The sequence below is a fragment of the Humulus lupulus genome, chromosome 1, assembly GCF_963169125.1.
Source record: "Humulus lupulus chromosome 1, drHumLupu1.1, whole genome shotgun sequence".
NCBI lineage: Eukaryota > Viridiplantae > Streptophyta > Magnoliopsida > Rosales > Cannabaceae > Humulus > Humulus lupulus.
The window spans coordinates 273,190,464-273,208,044 of NC_084793.1; the positions used below are offsets into that span (position 1 = coordinate 273,190,464).

At 39.0% G+C, this 17,581-nt stretch overlaps 1 protein-coding gene and 1 non-coding gene across 2 annotated transcripts; one reads left to right on the forward strand and one right to left on the reverse strand.

Annotated features, from left to right (window-relative positions):
• Positions 1-15,202: 15,202 nt before the first annotated feature.
• Positions 15,203-16,141, reverse strand: LOC133834738 (uncharacterized). The gene has a single exon (XM_062264450.1). The coding sequence runs from the start codon at positions 16,139-16,141 to the stop codon at positions 15,203-15,205; it is 939 nt and encodes a 312-aa protein (XP_062120434.1).
• Positions 16,142-17,224: 1,083 nt separating this feature from the next.
• Positions 17,225-17,331, forward strand: LOC133813152 (small nucleolar RNA R71). Its single transcript, XR_009884191.1, has one exon. It is a non-coding gene; the product is annotated as a small nucleolar RNA R71 (small nucleolar RNA).
• Positions 17,332-17,581: the final 250 nt, after the last annotated feature.

Here is a 17,581-nt window from a genome sequence, read left to right on the forward strand (position 1 = left end):
TTATTATATGTTAAGTTTTATTTTTTTAAAACTTTATATGAGTGAAAAATGTTATACAAAGTCATTTTGAATTTTTCTTCTTAGGAAATATTTATTAACCATTATAAAAAAAATAATAATAACATAAATAAAAGAAATAGTGGCCGGCCATGTGAAGGAAATTAATTGGGTGGACCAAATTATTTTAGTTTTAATCCCCATTTAATTAAGGTTAATGGCATCAAGTGGCCAAAGTAAAAATACTCAAGTGTTTTAGATATTTTAGAGTTGTCTAAGCTCTTCCAACCTCCCATAACCGACCCCTTATCTCATCTCACTCTCATCTTGTTCAAAAATTCTCTCTCAAGTTTTCTCATCATTTTCAACTACCAAAGAACACTAAGAAAGCTTGGAAGCTTAAGTTTTGGTCTAGGAAGAGTTTCCCTAAGGTAAAGTTTCAAAAAACTTGACTTTTGTAAAGTTTTTAACCATAGATATTTCAATAGCTGACTATATATGTTGTTGGGGGAGTTGGTTAAGGTTTTGAAGGATTCAAAGCTAGTAGAAACATCAAAACCTAAAGCAAGAACAACAAGAGGGAAAAAGTTTACTTTTTATGGTTGTTATTGTATTGTTTTTATTTTTAAGCATTATTTTGTATATTTAATGCTTAAAGTTTCTTATTGGTGATGTAATAAGGCTATGGTAGTTGCTTTATAATTTTTATGATGCTTGTGTGTTGATTTTTGAAAATAGGGACCAAAATCCCTAAGGATTTTGTTGAAAACCCTAAAACAAAAATACAAGTTTTGAGCTGTGACTTCCAAGGGGGTCAAGCATCCACTGTATATTTATTTTGGAAAAATAAATTATAATGTGATGCTATTGAGGTGGAGTGCATAAAATTGAGCTTTTGAAACACTCAAAAACGTTTAGAAATGAGTGAGTTATGCTATTTCAAAGTTGAGGTAAAAAACTGTTTTTTTTCTTCGTATTCTTAAATTCGGGACTAAGTTTGGACAGCCACTGTATATGTTAAATGAACTCAGTTTTTTCTAAAATTTGGTGGACATGTTTTTGGCATAACCTGGTATTCCACTGTAAAATTTGGTAGCAAAATAATGAACGGTTTGAGAGTTATTAAGTGACAAAGTTTGGAAAAAATAAGGACTTGAAAATAAGGTCATTTTTACCTCAATGTTTGGAAAATATTTTCACCAATAAAAAATGCTTCTTTTGACCTAAGATTTCACAAAGACCTAAATGGCATACCAAATATGGAATTGAAAATTTTTGGTAGTAATTGGGCAAGTAAATTTCAAGTTATAACCTAACAAAGTATGTAGTTAAAAATGTGAAAAATGAGTTTTCACACTTGGTGTAAAAATGAGATTTTAGAACTTAAGATAAAAAGTACATTTGTGCTTATTGTAAGATAAAAACTTGGTAAGTCTTAAAAACATTTTGACCTAAAATACCACTTTGAGTTTAAGTGAGAAATATTTTATTAAAGAATTTTTATTCTTTCTAAAAATAAAAGATTTAACTTATTAATAAGTTGATAAATTAAAAGAGGGTTTAAAAGCCCTATATTTTGAGAAAATAATTAAGTAAGTTATTTTTCTAAAAAGTAAACTTGATTAATTGACTTCAGAGAATTAACTAGTCAAAATAAGAATATATTAACGATTTTCCTAATTAAGTTAAAATTAGGCTATTTTCTTAAAACGATTTTTAGAGATTAAAACCTTAAGAAAAATAAAAGAAAAATTAAGAGATTATGTTCTTGAAAAATAGTTAAGGAATTTAATTAGTATTTTCTAGACATAATACCGGCAAAAATCTTTTATATATTTAACCGCTTGTTGAAAGTACGGGTTAATAGCGAAACTTTTAAGGAATAATTTTTTTAGCAGATTAGGGTTTACTCTCAAATATTTTTGAGTACGAATGGGTTTAAAACCAAATAAGGATCTTTAATCCTTACAAGTGATTTTTAAAATGACCAAACTGTCCAAAATAATAATAATGAATTATGAAGTTCCATAATTAATCTGAGTATACTGTATGATAATTACAATATTGGCTAAGCATAACTTGACTATACATTGGAGGGTGAAATCCTGCTGAGAGCTAAGGACTCCAAGTAAGTCAACTTCTATTGTGTGGCTACAACATGAAACGACTATTGTATTGTTTGTTAGTATAGGGACACATGCACATATATACACTGTCGTAAAAAGTTTGCATAGAGACATTAGTCTAGTAGGTGTTGATTAAGAAAATATGAACGGTAGATATCCGTCATATCCGAGACGGCTGATCCCCGTCACACTACTTGTTTGATTTTATTATGTCTGGTTCACTACCGCGACGAGTGGCAAAGAGGTGAGGATTGCTGATTTAAACCTAGGGGTGCCAAAGTGAATGGGACATAGGGGCCCTCATGCTTACTTAATCATTGAATGGTTAGAACTCAAGCAAATGCTTTGATAAGTTATTCCCGGATAGTAGCCGTGAATATTGGCCATTCAATGAGAGTTCCTAGAGATACTAGGGGTTGCCAAGTTTGAGTGAGGCTGAACACCCTAGGGGTAACTGCTCACCAACACAACTGATTAACATAGAAGTTTATGTAAACCCGTGTAACTTTGACTACACTCTTGAATAGTAGCAATGCCCTAGGTAACTTGATGGTTATTTTTGTGAGGGATTTGCTCTTGGATAAGTAGCGATGCCCTAGGTAACTCGATAGTTACTGTAACACCCTACTACCTTAGAGCCACTACTAAGTGAGTTTAAAATGTGCAATTAACTCGCTAAGCGAGGTTTTTAGAACAAAATTGTGATTAAGCAAAAAGTCAAGGCTCTAATCTTTGAAAGTACTCTATTCCATTAAAAGTTCCAAAAGTTTAACATTCGGGATCCCAAAACGAGGTTTGTAAAATATTTACAATTCAAAATAGGTTTTCAGATGACTAATTATCAAAAACATAGTTTAATATAGCCATTTCTCAAAATGCCCCCAACCAAAGCAGTCGGGCAGGCCAAACATGTACGTGCCGCCCCCACGCTCTCCGTACTCATGGCTGGTTGACTTTCTCCTTGCCTTTACCTGCAACACAGAGCACCCGTGAGTCGAAGCCCAGCAAGAAAACCCACACAGCACATAGCATACGCATAACATATAACCATTATGTCAGATAATCCACAGATAAACAGATAGTCTATAAGATTTAAACACATATACGACCATGCCGTCCTAGAAGCGTTACCAAAGCCTGGGTTCTCGGTCCACACCGTAAGGATATCCCATGTATCCATTGGGGTTTCACCCTAACCATAAGCACTCCACGTGCTAAGTGATATTCTCGGCCCCACTGCCGTTCTCGGCTCCTTTGCCGTTCATTCTACTATAACCACATGTAGCATCCTCAAACAACATATGAACATATAATAATTCAATCAAGGCTACACCCTAATAATAATAAAATCTAGGGCAGTGCCCTACAACAACACTATGGGCCCATGCCCTGCTCTACGGGTGCTACAGTTTTCTTACCTGTATCCCGAGCTTCACAATGCACCAAAGTCACGAGCACGGTCCTCTATCCCGAGCCTCTCCGAAGACCTAGTCACAACACATATAAAACATCCGTTAATACTAACCAATCCAAAACTACTTCCCGGGACCAATCCCACACTCTCGGAATCCCCAAATTCCTAAAACAATGCATCGGAAACATCCCCCGAGCCCCTGAAGCAAAAGTCCAAAAATGTAAAATTCCTTGTTCTGAAAATAGCCTAGCGCCACGGCGCTGCCCTTGAGGGCTGTGGTGCCCAGCAAGTCAGAGAGTATCTCCCAGCTCTGAAGCAGCCTCGCGCCGCGGCGCCAAAGAACAGGGCCGCGGCGCCCCTTCGCGAACCCAGAAATCTGGGTTTTCCCCTGCGTTTTTCCCGAGCCAAAACACCTCCTGTAATGCCCCGGATTCCCTATTATGGTTTAATGGCCGGGTTAGTAGGCCGGGAGGGCCATAACTGTTTAATTATGCTATTAAATGTGTTTATGCGTGTATATGTGAATTATATTATGATATGATGTTATATGCGTGCATGTGGGTCCACATTTAAATAATTATGCTAATCTGATAATTTGGCCCATCGAGGGTAAATTTGCGTATTTGGGTGTATAACTTGATTTGTGAATGAGATCCCATTATTATGGAGATATATTCGAGCTATTCGGCATGAGACGGTCGTATATGATGGATTAGCGGTTTTGTCATAACGGGGTCAATTTTGGGGTAATAGGAATGTTCATTTGATGATAAATTGGGAATATTTGAGATCAGGGTGAAATTTTGGAGGTTTTGACTATAATGTCCCCGGGGGTGTTTTCGGGACCCCGAGCACTAGGTTCTATTTGAGGTTACTTAAGCTTGAAGTAGTTGTCAGATAGAACGTACGTTAAGAAAACCTCTCGTTCTTCCTTTTGTTAGCCTGTTTTACCGTTTGAGCATATTCGAGGATATCTCGAGTTCTGGGAGTCGGAATCAAGCGAGGATTGAGGCGTAGCGATCCTAGGAAAGATTAGAAGCTTCTTAACCGAAGGATTTGATGGAAAATAACCCAATCGAAGGTAATCAAGGTTTAAGTTTTGAGTTTTCCGAGTTTCTAAGCTTTGAATTAATTTTGTGAATATTTGAGTTTCCGATTCGTTTGAACCTTGGGTTTTGAGGGTTTTAATGCATGGGGAAGCTTGGGAACTTTGTTTTGATGATTGGGGAATGTTTAGGTATGATTTTGGAGGCTTTGGAGTGATAAAATCATGGTTGGGAATGGCCTAGGGTGGAGAGCCGCGGCCCTGTTCTTGAGGCGCCGCGGCCCTTCTTTGAAGAAGCAGGTGGAGGCTTTGTGCCTGCTGGGCGCCGCGGCCCTAGATGGGGGGCGCCGTGGCCCTTGCCTCTGGGAACCCTGGGGGCCGCGGCCCAAGGTGCCAGGGCCGCAGCCCTTGCCCTATTTTCGCCCCGTTTGCTTGTTTTGACCCCGGGAACTTAGTTTTAGGCATCGGGAGTGTTCCTACTACTTGGATTAGTTGGGATTGATCTTTCGGAGGCTAGATATTGGTGTGGGAACCTATGTTGATCATTATTATTAATGATGTCTCATGTTTGGTTTTAATTAGGTGACCGCTAAAGGATTAAAGGTTGATCGTTCTCACGGGCCGTTCTTTTAATCTTTCTAGCTCGAATCTAAGGTAAGAAAACAATGTATGAATACAGTTGCACCCTGTATAGGTATATGACATGCATGGTTTGATATTGAGGCATGTTGATTGATGTATGTGGACATGGATTTCATATTAAATGCTAGTGAACGCTGATTACCTGTTTGAGACACTGATTAGTCAGGGACCGACTCTAAAGTCGACGATCACGCATTGAATGGCTCTATGGCATTAATGCGGGACCGACCCTAAGGTCGATGAACATATAAGCGCTTGCCTGGTCTACGACCAGATGATTATAGCCAAGGTATATGACCCCGGTGACCATTTGTCACAAGGCTAAGGGACGTTGTCCATAGTTTCGACTCTAGAGTCGTGAGGAGGGTTATGTTGGTGACTAATCACCTTGCACCTGTCCTAAGAAAACTTATGAATGAAACACTTATCGATTAAACCCTGGTGACCCTATCGTCACATGGCTAGAGGGAGCGATGCTCAATATTGTGACTTTTGGCTATTGTCACCTATTTGTTGGACTGATAGTCTTGAATGGTTATTATGACCGTTGTTGATATTATATCGTGCTTTACTGTGTTTTCTTGCTGGGCCTTGGCTCATGGGTGCTATGTGGTGCAGGTAAAGGAAAGGAAAAGCTTGGCCAGCCTTGAGTGGAGAGCTTGGGCGGTGTGATGTACATACAGGGCCGCTTGACTGCCACGGTCAAGGAGTTCTCAGAGGGACTAGGGGTTTACCCTATTTTTGCCGCTTAGGCCGGCGGGGATTGTATATTTGGAACTGTAGAAACTCTTTTGTATTACAAACTACTTGTAAACATTTTAAAAGGCTCATGAGCAGTTTATTTACTTAATGAAAAGTGCCCTTTCCTTTTTACTGGTTTTGCACCTTAACCTGTTAATAACACCTAGATCACGTTTTTAACCAAAGGACTCGGGTAGCGGGTCAAATTTCCGGTTCACCGATCACCGTAACTGTTCTGGGGTAGCCAGGGCGTTACACCTCCAACTCAACCCAAACACATACCTAAACCCCAAAACCAATTTAAAACCCCAAATGAACCATTATACAACCTATAAACACCAACAAGAAACTCAAACATACAATCACATCCAAAATCCACCCTTGGGTTCCAAATTTCATAAACTTAAATCATGGCTTCTAGAACATAACCCATAGCTTGAAAACTATACACCATGCCTCTAAAATCTTAAACCACATCAGGTACGAAAATTTAAACATGTTAAAACTCTTACCTCAGTCAAAAACTCAGCTTGAATTCTCCTCAATCCTAGCTTCAAGTCACCTTCCTTTTGATTATCTAAACTGAATTTTCAAATAAAACCATCCATCCTATCTTTAAATTTCCACACTTAATCTTTGAAAATCAACCTTAAGCTCAAGCAAAAACAGAGCATAATCCTTACCTCTGAGTAGTCCTAGCTTAAATTTGACCTTGGTTGTCTCCAATCCCTCTTGAATTTCCTCCTAGGTCTTAAGTTTCAGCCCTTCTTCTTGCTTCCCTTTCTTTCTACCCTTTTCTTCAATTTCAGCATAAACCAAAATAATAAAGTGTGGAACGTGAACCATCTTTCCTTCAGCTGAAACTTATCTACCCTTAGCCAAATGACCATTCTACCCTTCCATAAAAATAATTTCCTAACTAAACCTCAAGGGCATTTTTGTCATTTCATCTCTATTACTATTCTACCATTTCCCATCACAACTTGTTACTCTCAGCAGTTACTAATGGTTACTCAAGTTACTCAATCACCAATAACCATTAACCACTAATTCTCAACTCAACTTACGAAATTCCTAAAGTACCCCTAGGCTCCTCCCAAGCCGGGTATAAAATCCCGTTGTGACTTTTAAGTTAACTAGCTCCCTAGGACCATCTCAGCACGTGCATCACATTAATATCACCACACTCACGTGGTACAAATCACATAATACAATTATCACATTTATGCTCTCAACGGGCTAAAATTACCAATTTACCCCTAACATACAAACGGGGCTCACATGCATATTTATACCACCTAAACATGCATTCTAATCACATATTCATTCAAATTCACATATATTATCATGTTAATTCACTTATTGCCCTCCAGGCACGCTAATCAAGGTCTTAAGCCTTATTAGCAACTTGGGGTGTTACAGTTACCCTTGATGGGGATATTTATTGGCTAGATCTTAGCGTTGAGACTCAATTCTCTATTAGCAATTATGCTGGAGGGCGTGATACGCTCGAATTGTTGGAAATTGTCGAGCGTTTGTCTCGAATTATATTGTGATATATTATATCTGCTTGCTCTGGGATTTTCTGAGTGCAGGGTGTTGTGAAAATTAATATACGCAAGTATACGCAGTCACACAAGTAATATAATGATAAGTAAGATCGTCTCCACATGGATTGCAAACAAAATTCAATGTGAAACCAACTAATTAACAACTTAAAATAAATGGAAAATATGGGAATGATTGAGTAATGAATCTAAATTTAAATGACTGTAAATAAAACCTGCTTAAAATGTGGCTACAATTACTGGAAAAATAATCGCAAGAAAAAGTATCTATGGAATGATAGACTTGAATAACTAAATCCCCCCTATGTCTAATCTGCCCAGTTGTTACAACATTTTGTTTAGCAAAGTTGCACAGAGTTAACAGAATTCTAGAATTGCTCGTGAGATTTTTCCAAAACTCACTAATTATGTTCTACTACTTAATTTAGTATATTCCTATATTTAATCAGGTTGCAGAACATCAATTAAACACCAATTCTCAAGTTATGCAAGGTAGTAAAATATTCCTATCTTACTTACTAAGAACAACCTAAACATGGAAATTCTCTTACATCATCCAAGTTATATCCACTAGATTTAGCCTTTCCAGAACCAGATCTAGCTTAGCAAATTGTTACTCATGGCCAATTAATAACAATTAAATAACAGTAAGCTCACTTGAATGAACAAAGGCAAAATTGCTAAACTCATGCATTCACATTAATTAATCACAAGCATAGGGGTTCATAGCTATTCAAATCTCAAAAGAGCTTAGCTCATGTTCAAAACAGAAAATAAAATATAAAATAAAATATGTTCTTCCATGGAAACTACTTTGTCTTTACAAAATTATCAAAATCCAAGTTTAAAAAGAAGGGAAGAAAATAGAAGAAGACAAATAGAAGGTGGACTAAATGAAGTTTTGGCCTCCTCCTTCTTTTCTCGATGGTTTCCTCTTTTGAATACTTGGTTTTCAGTACTATCCTTTTTTGCAACTGTTTTCTCCTCTAATGGCAGCAGCACACATGTGTTCTCTTCTTTGAATGCATGATGGTGGCTGGTACTTCCTTTCCTTCTATATCTCCAGGGTACAATTTCATTTACCCTAATTAGAAAGCCCACTTTCTTCTCTTTGGCCCACTAGTCCAATCCACATCAGCCAGCTGACATAATTTTAAGTGACTGCCACATAGGCACTGAATTAGATGAAGAAATTCCTGCTGGTATTTTGTCCACGTCATTCCCCAGTGCCCAGAAATGCTATAGCATTTTGTTTTCCAGCAAATCAGAAGCATTTCCAGCTTTAGTGTTCACTTTGGCCTTGAATTCCTTTCTTTCCCTTGGCAATTCAAAAATTCCTTTCGTAAACAACAAAACAAACATAATTAATTAATTAATTAATTACATTTAACACTAACAACTTAAAAGACTCCTAAATTAGTACACTAACTAGAAAAGAAAGATAAAAACTAATCAAACTTACAAATAACATCACATTCATTACTCTTTTCACAAAAAATCAAGTTTAAAGTTAATAAAAATAACTCTATACCATAGAGTTATCACACCCAAAACTTAGAGTATTGCTCGTCCTCGAGTAATGAAAAATAGAAACAAAATAAACAATAAAAACAACCAAGACAGCAACAAAACACAGACTTACAACTGAGAGGGTACTGCCCATTCAGAAATAGTTTAGCGAAGAAAATGCTCTCAGAATTATGTAATGGAGTGAAATGATGGTAGTGAATATGCCTTGAACCTATGTGTCTCAATCACATTTTGAATGCTATTGATATCACTAATGCCTACGAAGAGTAACTCAATCACTAGAGTGTGCAAATGCTTCCCACCAAAACCTTGAATTCCTATAATAACTACCCTCGATCCTCAAGTTTAAAAATTCTGCTCCCATAGGTTGAATTAGAGCAATCCTCTCCACTAATGTAGTCTAGCTTTACACCCAAGATCAAAAGGACTTTAATAGGCTTGTAATGTAAGGCTTAGGTTAGGGTAGGATAAAAGGTAATATTTCTATGGCTTATAACCTAACCACCTCAACTTATCAAGGACCTTTCTTTCTCTCTCAAGCTCTCACCCAAAATGTATATTTTTTTTTAACCCACAATGAATAATTTGATTCAGCTCTAATTCTCTTGCTTCTATTACTTCCCAATACCAACTAATCAGTGAGAGAGTTGAACACAAATCATTTTCTTTAGATAGGGGGGGTGATGCACCCCAAACTTGGTTTTGAACACTATCACTCTCCACTGTTTCCAATTTTTTTTTTTATTTTGCTTTTTTAATTCAAAACAAAATGACATTGTAACAGTAGAGATATAGCAGATATATAGCAAGAGAATTATGTACATTTTCTTGTGAGCTCATTCCCACACACCCCAAACTTAAATCTCATCATTGTCCCCAATGTGGCTATACAAATAAAACTAGGAATAGCTCACCACATTGTGCCAAAGGCTAACCCACTCACCTAACCAACCGTATATAATTTGTCCTTGATAAATTTTAGAGGCTAGGTTCGGTTATTGAAGGATAAAAAAAAAAAAAAATCATGGCAGGGGGGTTGTAATCAGTGATGGGTGTTAAGAAGGAATAGGCAAATCGGCTCAAATAAGGGTGACTAAGGGAAATTAATATTCAACGGGATAGCTTGAAAGGCTCAATCGTCCAAGGATGGCCTAGATCATTTCTAAGTTGTAAAGCTAGCTAGGATTTCGCCTCAAGGATTACACTAACCAATTCTAGAAGCTTAAACTTTCTCAAGGTGTTAGTTATTCTAGAAAATCAAAGCACAGTGGGATAACACAAGCACACAACTGTTGAGAGACTCACTACTAGGATAGGCATTTGGACAGCAATAGCACTTAAACAAGCATATTCAACACACAGACACAAGGCATATCACAAATGGAGGAAAGTGGAAGTTTTCATCATCGAGCACTACGCTAAACTAAACAAAACAAAAGTACCTCTCGATTACAAAGACAAACAGTAACACAAACCAGCAAGACACTTTAAATCAACCAACAACTAACCACAGAACACAGTACATGAAACACAAATACAAAATAGAAACTAAAATAACATAAAAGCTGAAGGAAAGAGAACCCCCCTCAATTTACTCAGACTCTTCACCAGGAGAGTCCCCTTCTTCTTCAACAACGCCATTCCAAGGCTCCAAAATGTGCTCCGGGAAAGCTGGGAATTGCGGACCAGATTTGGGTAGGTTCTTTTGCAGAGCACGCTTCATTACTTCATCCCGCTGCTGCTCATAACTCCAATGAGTGTGGAGACGCTCACAAATTTGTGTTTGCCTCATGTGCATCAGGTTTTGCATCTCCTCTTGCTTGGCTAATTGCTCCATTATCGGATCACTGGAAGTGGAGGAGGATGCGGTAGTACTTTTCGGAGCACGAGCGGGACCGAAACTAATGAGACCCTTCTGTGGAACTGTGCCCTCTTCAGGCCACCTGGGAATACCCGAACTTCTATAAATCAGAGTAACTGTTGCAGGAAGGAATAATTTTCCTTTGGCTTGGTGCGCGCAGTCACAAATTTCTTTGGCCAAAACTTTGCCAACATCAATTTTCATGCCTTTGACAATACAGTACAACATCCACATACGCTCCCGACTTACAGTGGAATCATGTGAAGTGGGCAGCAGGCTTGCTTGGACAAAGCTGTACAAGCACTTGATGTCGTGCTTGAGGTCGGTTCGTCTGAAACGAAATGTCCCATGTTCGTCGATGTCCCACTCAACGTCGGGTTTTGCTAGCTCTGGCACAATGTCTTGCATTAGCTCATCAGTGAGCTTTTCGCGGCTTTTGGAGAACTCACAAGTGACATTCTTGAGCAGGAAAAGGTCGTTGATGACTTTAGCGGAAAAAGGAATTTCCTCCTCTCGAACTATGATTTCAACTGGCCATTTGTCTGAAAATTAGTCTACGCAAGTGCACGCAATCGTCAACAAGTAATATAATGATAAATCGAGTATCGTCTCCATAGGGATTGCAAATTAAAGTAAATGTAAAACCAACTAATTAACAACTTGAAATAAAGAAAAATATGGAAATGATTGAGTAATGAATCTAAAATTAAATGACTGTAAATAAAACCTGCTTAAATGTGACTACAATTACTGGAAAATTAATTGCAAGAAAAAGTGTCTATGGAATGATAGACTTGAATAGCTAAATCTCCCCTATGTTTTATCTGCCTAGTTGTTATAGCATTCGTTCAGCAAAGTTGCACAGAGTTAACAGAATTCTAGATATGCTCGTGAGGTTTTTCCAAAACTCACTGATTAAGTTCTACTACTTAATTGAATATATTCCTATATTTAATCAGGTTGCAGAACAGCAATTAAACATCAATTCTCAAGTTATGCAAGGTAGTAAAATATTCCTATCTTACTTACTAAGAATAACCCAAACATGGAAATTCTCTTGCATCATCCAAGTTGTATCTACTAGATCTAGCCTTTCCAGAACCAGATCTAGCTTAGGAAATTGTTACTCACGGCCAATTAATAACAATAAAAAAAATAGTAAGCTCACTTGAATGAATAAAGGCAAATTTACTAAAGTCATGCATCAAGATTAATTAATTCAAAGCATAGGGGTTCGTAGCTATTCAAATCTCAAAAGGTTTAGCTCATGTTCAAACTAGTAATTACAATCCAAAACAGAGTTTGTTCATCCATGACTAATACTTCAATTTCACAAAATATAGAATTAAGAGTATATACTACAGAAAAGGAAAAGATAGAAGAAAAAGAAGAAGTAGAATCAAAGTATGCTTTCGTCCTCCTCCTTCTTTTCTCGTGGATATCCTCTTATGGGTACTTGGTTTTCTGTGTATATCTCTCTGCAATATTCCTTCTCTCCTTTTGCAGCTGAGTTAATGTCCTTCTTTCTCAAGCATCTTTCAAGGTGACGGAGGTCTTTGTTCTGTCGACCTCCCCTCCAAATTAGTGTTTCAGACGCTGCCCATTCACTTTAAATACCCTACCGGACTGATCTTCTTTTACATCTACGGATCCGTGAGGGTACACTTTGACAATGGTGAATGGTCCCGACCATCGAGACTTAAGCTTTCCGGGAAACAACTTCAGCCGCGAGTTGAAAAGAAAAACTTGCTGTCCCTCCTCAAACACTCGATGTTGAATTCTCTTGTCATGCCATCTCTTGGTTTTCTCCTTGTACAACTTGGCATTTTCATAGGAAAAGAACCTCATTTCTTCAAGTTCATTCAGCTGCAACATTCGAGCTTCTCCAGCAGCATGGAGATCAAAATTAAGCTTCTTTATGGCCTAAAATGCTCGATGTTCCAGCTCTACCGGCAAGTGACAAGCTTTCCCATAAACCAACCGATACGGGGACATGCCTAGAGGTGTTTTATAAGCTATACGGTAAGCCCAAAGAGAGTCATCTAACCTTTGAGACCAATCCTTGTGACTAGGATTGACAACCTTTTCGAGAACACCTTTGATCTCTCGGTTAGAAAGCTCGGCTTGACCGTTGGTTTGAGGATGGTAGGCAGTAGCAATCTTGTGTTTCACATTGTATTTGGCCAACAAGGCTGCTAAGATCTTGTTCACAAAGTGGGTACCTTCATCGCTTATCAATGCTCGAGGGGTTCCAAAACGAGTAAACACTTGCTTTTGGAGAAACTTCATAACCACCTTGGAGTCATTTGTGGGACTTGCTACTGCTTCGACCCATTTAGAGACATAATCCACCGCCAACAAAATGTAGAGATTGCCAAAAGATGGTGGGAATGGTCCCATGAAGTCGATTCCCCAAACATCAAAGAGTTCCACCTCAAGAATGCAATTCAAAGGCATCTCATTCCTTGCTGAAATATTTCCAACTCTTTGGCAGCGATCACATCTCCTTGCAAAGTCATGAGCATCCTTGAAAATGGTAGGCCAATAGTACCCCGATTGAAAAACTTTAGCGGCTGTTCTTTGTCCACCAAAATGTCCACCATAGGGAGATGAATGACAGTGTTCTAGAATGCTTGAAACTTCCTCTTTCGGCACACAACGCTGCATGATTCGATCTGCACACTGCCTGTACAAGTAAGGATCATCCCAATAGTAGAATCTCACATCATGGAAGAACTTTTTAAGCTACTGCCTATTCAAATCAGGAGGCTGCAATCCACTCACCAAGTAATTAACAAAATCAGCATACCAAGGAGTGGTATCTTGAGTTACAACCAACAGCTGCTCATCCGGAAAGGTTTCTTGAATTTGCATCTCATCTTGCTTGTCACAACCTGCTTCAAGCCGAGATAAGTGATCAGCCACTTGGTTCTCCGTTCCTCTTCTATCTCGAATTTCTAAGTCAAATTCTTGAAGAAGAAGAACCCAACGAATAAGTCTCGGCTTGGCATCTTTCTTGGCAATTAGATACTTGATTGCTGAATGATCGGTGTAAACAATCACCTTTGTTCCCACAAGATAAGACCTGAATTTGTCAAAGGCAAACACCACAGCCAGCAACTCTTTCTCGGTGGTTGAGTAATGGATTTGAGCATCAACTAGTGTCTTGCTTGCATAATAGATGGAGTGAAAATTTTTCTCTCTTCGCTGCCCAAGTACTGCACCAATGGCGAAGTCACTAGCATCGCACATTAATTCAAAGGGAAAAGACCAATCCGGAGCAACAATGACTGGAGCAGTAACTAAAGCCTTCTTCAAAGTAAAAAATGCATCATGACATTCTTTGGTGAATTCAAACTGTCGGTTTTGCTCCAGCAATGAACAAAGAGGCTTTGAAATCTTCGAAAAATCCTTTATGAATCTTCGATAGAACCCCGCATGCCCCAAAAAGCTTCTAATGCCTTTGACCGTGGTGGGCGGTGGTAGCTTTTCAATCACTTCCAGCTTTGCTTTATCTACCTCAATGCCCTTGTGAGATACTTTATGGCCCAAAACAATGCCCTCTTTCACCATAAAATGGCATTTCTCCCAATTTAACACCAAGTTGGTCTCCTCACATCTTGTCAACACCTTCTCCAAATTAGCTAAACAATTGTCAAAAGACTCCCCAAATACCGAGAAGTCATCCATGAAGATCTCAAGAATGTTTTCTGCCATATCTGAAAAAATCGCCATCATACACCTTTGGAAAGTGGCGGGAGCATTGCATAATCCAAACGGCATCCTTCTAAAGGCAAAGGTGCCGTAGGGACAAGTGAATGTTGTCTTTTCTTGGTCTTCCGGAGCAATAGAGATTTGGTTATAACCTGAGTATCCATCAAGAAAACAATAAAACTCTTTTCCTGCCAACCGATCAAGCATTTGGTCAATAAATGGCAGCGAAAAATGGTCCTTCCGAGTGGCATTATTCAGCTTCCTATAGTCCATGAAAACTCGCCAACCAGTCACCGTTCTTGTGGGAATCAATTCATTGTTGTCATTAGTCACCACTGTAACTCCTCCCTTTTTAGGGACACATTGAACCGGGCTGACCCATGAGCTGTCTGAAATCGGGTACACAATGCCATAATCGAGCCACTTGATCACTTCTTTTCGAACCACTTCCTTCATGATGGGATTCAACCTTCGTTGTTGCTCAATAGAGTTACTACAGCCAGCTTCCAGCAGTATTTTGTGCATACAAAATGTCGGGCTAATGCCTTTTATGTCTGCCATAGTCTAGCCAATTGCCCTCTTATGCTTCTTCAACACCTCTAGCAATAAACTTTCAGCTTCATCTCCCAACAATGTAGAAATAATCACAGGCAGCGTTTCATTATCCCCCAAGTAGGCATATTTTAAGTGGCTTGGCAAAGGTTTCAACTCTAGCTTTGGTGGTTCTTGAATAGAAGGCTTTGGAGGCTTAAAATTCCCTTCTGATAGGTTTAGAGACTCAAAAGGCTTGCTGAATTTGATAGCTGGCTTGCTGGATTCTATCCATGTGACTTGGGACTCCTCCTCTTTGCTAAATTCTTCATCATCTTCAAAGATATTCACCCCCAATTCAGCCTTGCAAGTTTCCTTATGAAAAGTTTCAGCCACAAGTGACTCAATTACATTCATTCTAGAGCATTCTTCGATGTCATCCGGAAACTTCATGGCTTTAAAAACACTAAAGGTTACTTGTTGATCATTCACCCTCATGGTAAGTTCTCCATTTTGCACATCAATCAAAGTCCTCCCGGTAGCAAGAAATGGCCTCCCCAATATGATTGGTACATCTCTATTCGCTTCATAATCAAGAATGATGAAATCAGCCAGAAATATGAACTTGTCAACTTGCACTAGTACATCTTCAATTTTTCCTTCCGGATAAGCCATCGACCGATCCGCCAATTGCAAGGTAACAGTGGTTGGCCTAGCTTCTCCAATGCCCAATTTCTTGAAAATCGACTTAGGCATTAGATTAATACTAGCACCCAAATCACATAAAGCTCTTCCCACATCTCTCCCACCAATGGAGCATGGAATTGTGAAGCTGCCCAGATCTTTTAATTTAGGAGGAATTTTACTTTTCAACATAGCACTACAGCCCTCTGTTAAAGCAACTATTTCGAATTCACCAAGCCTCCTCTTTCTTGTCAAAATGTCTTCTAAAAACTTCACATAATTGGGCATTTGCTCTAAAGCTTCCACCAAGGGAATGTTGATATGGAGCTGCTTCAAAACATCCAGAAACTTCCTGAATTGGCCATCTTGCTGTTATTTTTTGAATCGTTGAGGAAATGGCGGAGGTGGCTTGTGTAAAGTCTTTTCTGCAGTAGAATGCTGACCCGATGCTGTATCAACTGGGGAGAATTCAGCAGCTGCACTTGCTGGTTTTTTACTCATTTCCCCCTCGGTTTGGATTGAAGTGGGCTCCTTGCTGCCCTTTTTTTTCTCCTCATTCACTTCCAGATTTTTCCCACTCCGTAGATTGATTGCCTTGCATTGTTCTTTGCCATCCCTCCTTGGATTCTCGGTATCACTAGGCAAGGAACCTTGGGGCCTATTTTTCAAATCATTCACCAAATGCCTAATTGAATTTCAAGATTCCAGAGAGAGGCTACTTGACTCTGAATTACAGCATCATTCTTGGCCATATAATCTCTCATTAAACTCTCCAAAGAACTTGATTGAGAGCCTTGAGGTTGGTGAGGTTGCTGAGCTCTTGGTTGTTGAGGAAACCCTGGTGGAAATGACTGTTTTCCTTGTGCTGGTGCTCCACTTGAACTTGCTCCTTGACCCCCCCATGACAGGTTTGGATGATGTCTCCATGCTGGATTGTAAGAGTTTGAATATGGGTTGTTGTTGCGATTGAAATTTTGATTACCCACATAACAAACCGAGGCTGGATTCGAAGGGCAATTCTCAAAAGTATGTCTGTCTCCACAATAAACACATGAGATTTCTGCAGTTTGAATGGCAGCGGCTGGCTGTATGTTCCTTCCCAAACTCATGTTCTTTAGAATGTTGGTCATTGAGGCCATTTGAGCGGTTAGAGCGGTTAACGCATCAACTTCAAGAACTCCCGCCACCTTTCGACTTGTAGGGGCTCTAGTGGTTGACCATTGATAGTTATTGCTTGCAATCCTTTCCAAAATCTCGAATGCTTCATTGTAAGACTTGGAAAGAATGGCTCCATTGGCTGAAGCATCCAATACCATCCGAGAGGCTGCATTGAGACCATTGTAAAATGTCTCTATTTGTATGCAATGAGAGATACCATGGTGCGGACACTTTCTCAACAACTCCTTGAATCTTTCCCAAGCTTCGCTAGTGGACTCATCTTCCAATTGCTGAAAAGACATAATCTCACTTCGAAACTTTGCATTTCTAGTGGGAGGGAAGTACTTCCTCAAGATTTTTTCAGCCAAGTCGTTCCAATTTGTCACCGAATCAGGAGCAAGGGTGTTGAGCCATGATCTAGCTCGATCCCTTAAAGAGAACGGGAACAACTTCAATCTTAGCACCTCTTCACTTACTCCTTGTAGCTTGAAAGAATCACTCACCTCCAAAAATGAGCGAAGATGGAGATGAGGATCTTCCGTTGGCAGCCCACTAAATTGACCAACTGTT

Bases quoted from the DNA above. Each gene is read 5' to 3' on its own strand.
- LOC133834738 (XM_062264450.1), bottom strand. From the start codon at position 16,141: ATGCCCAATTATGTGAAGTTTTTAGAAGACATTTTGACAAGAAAGAGG.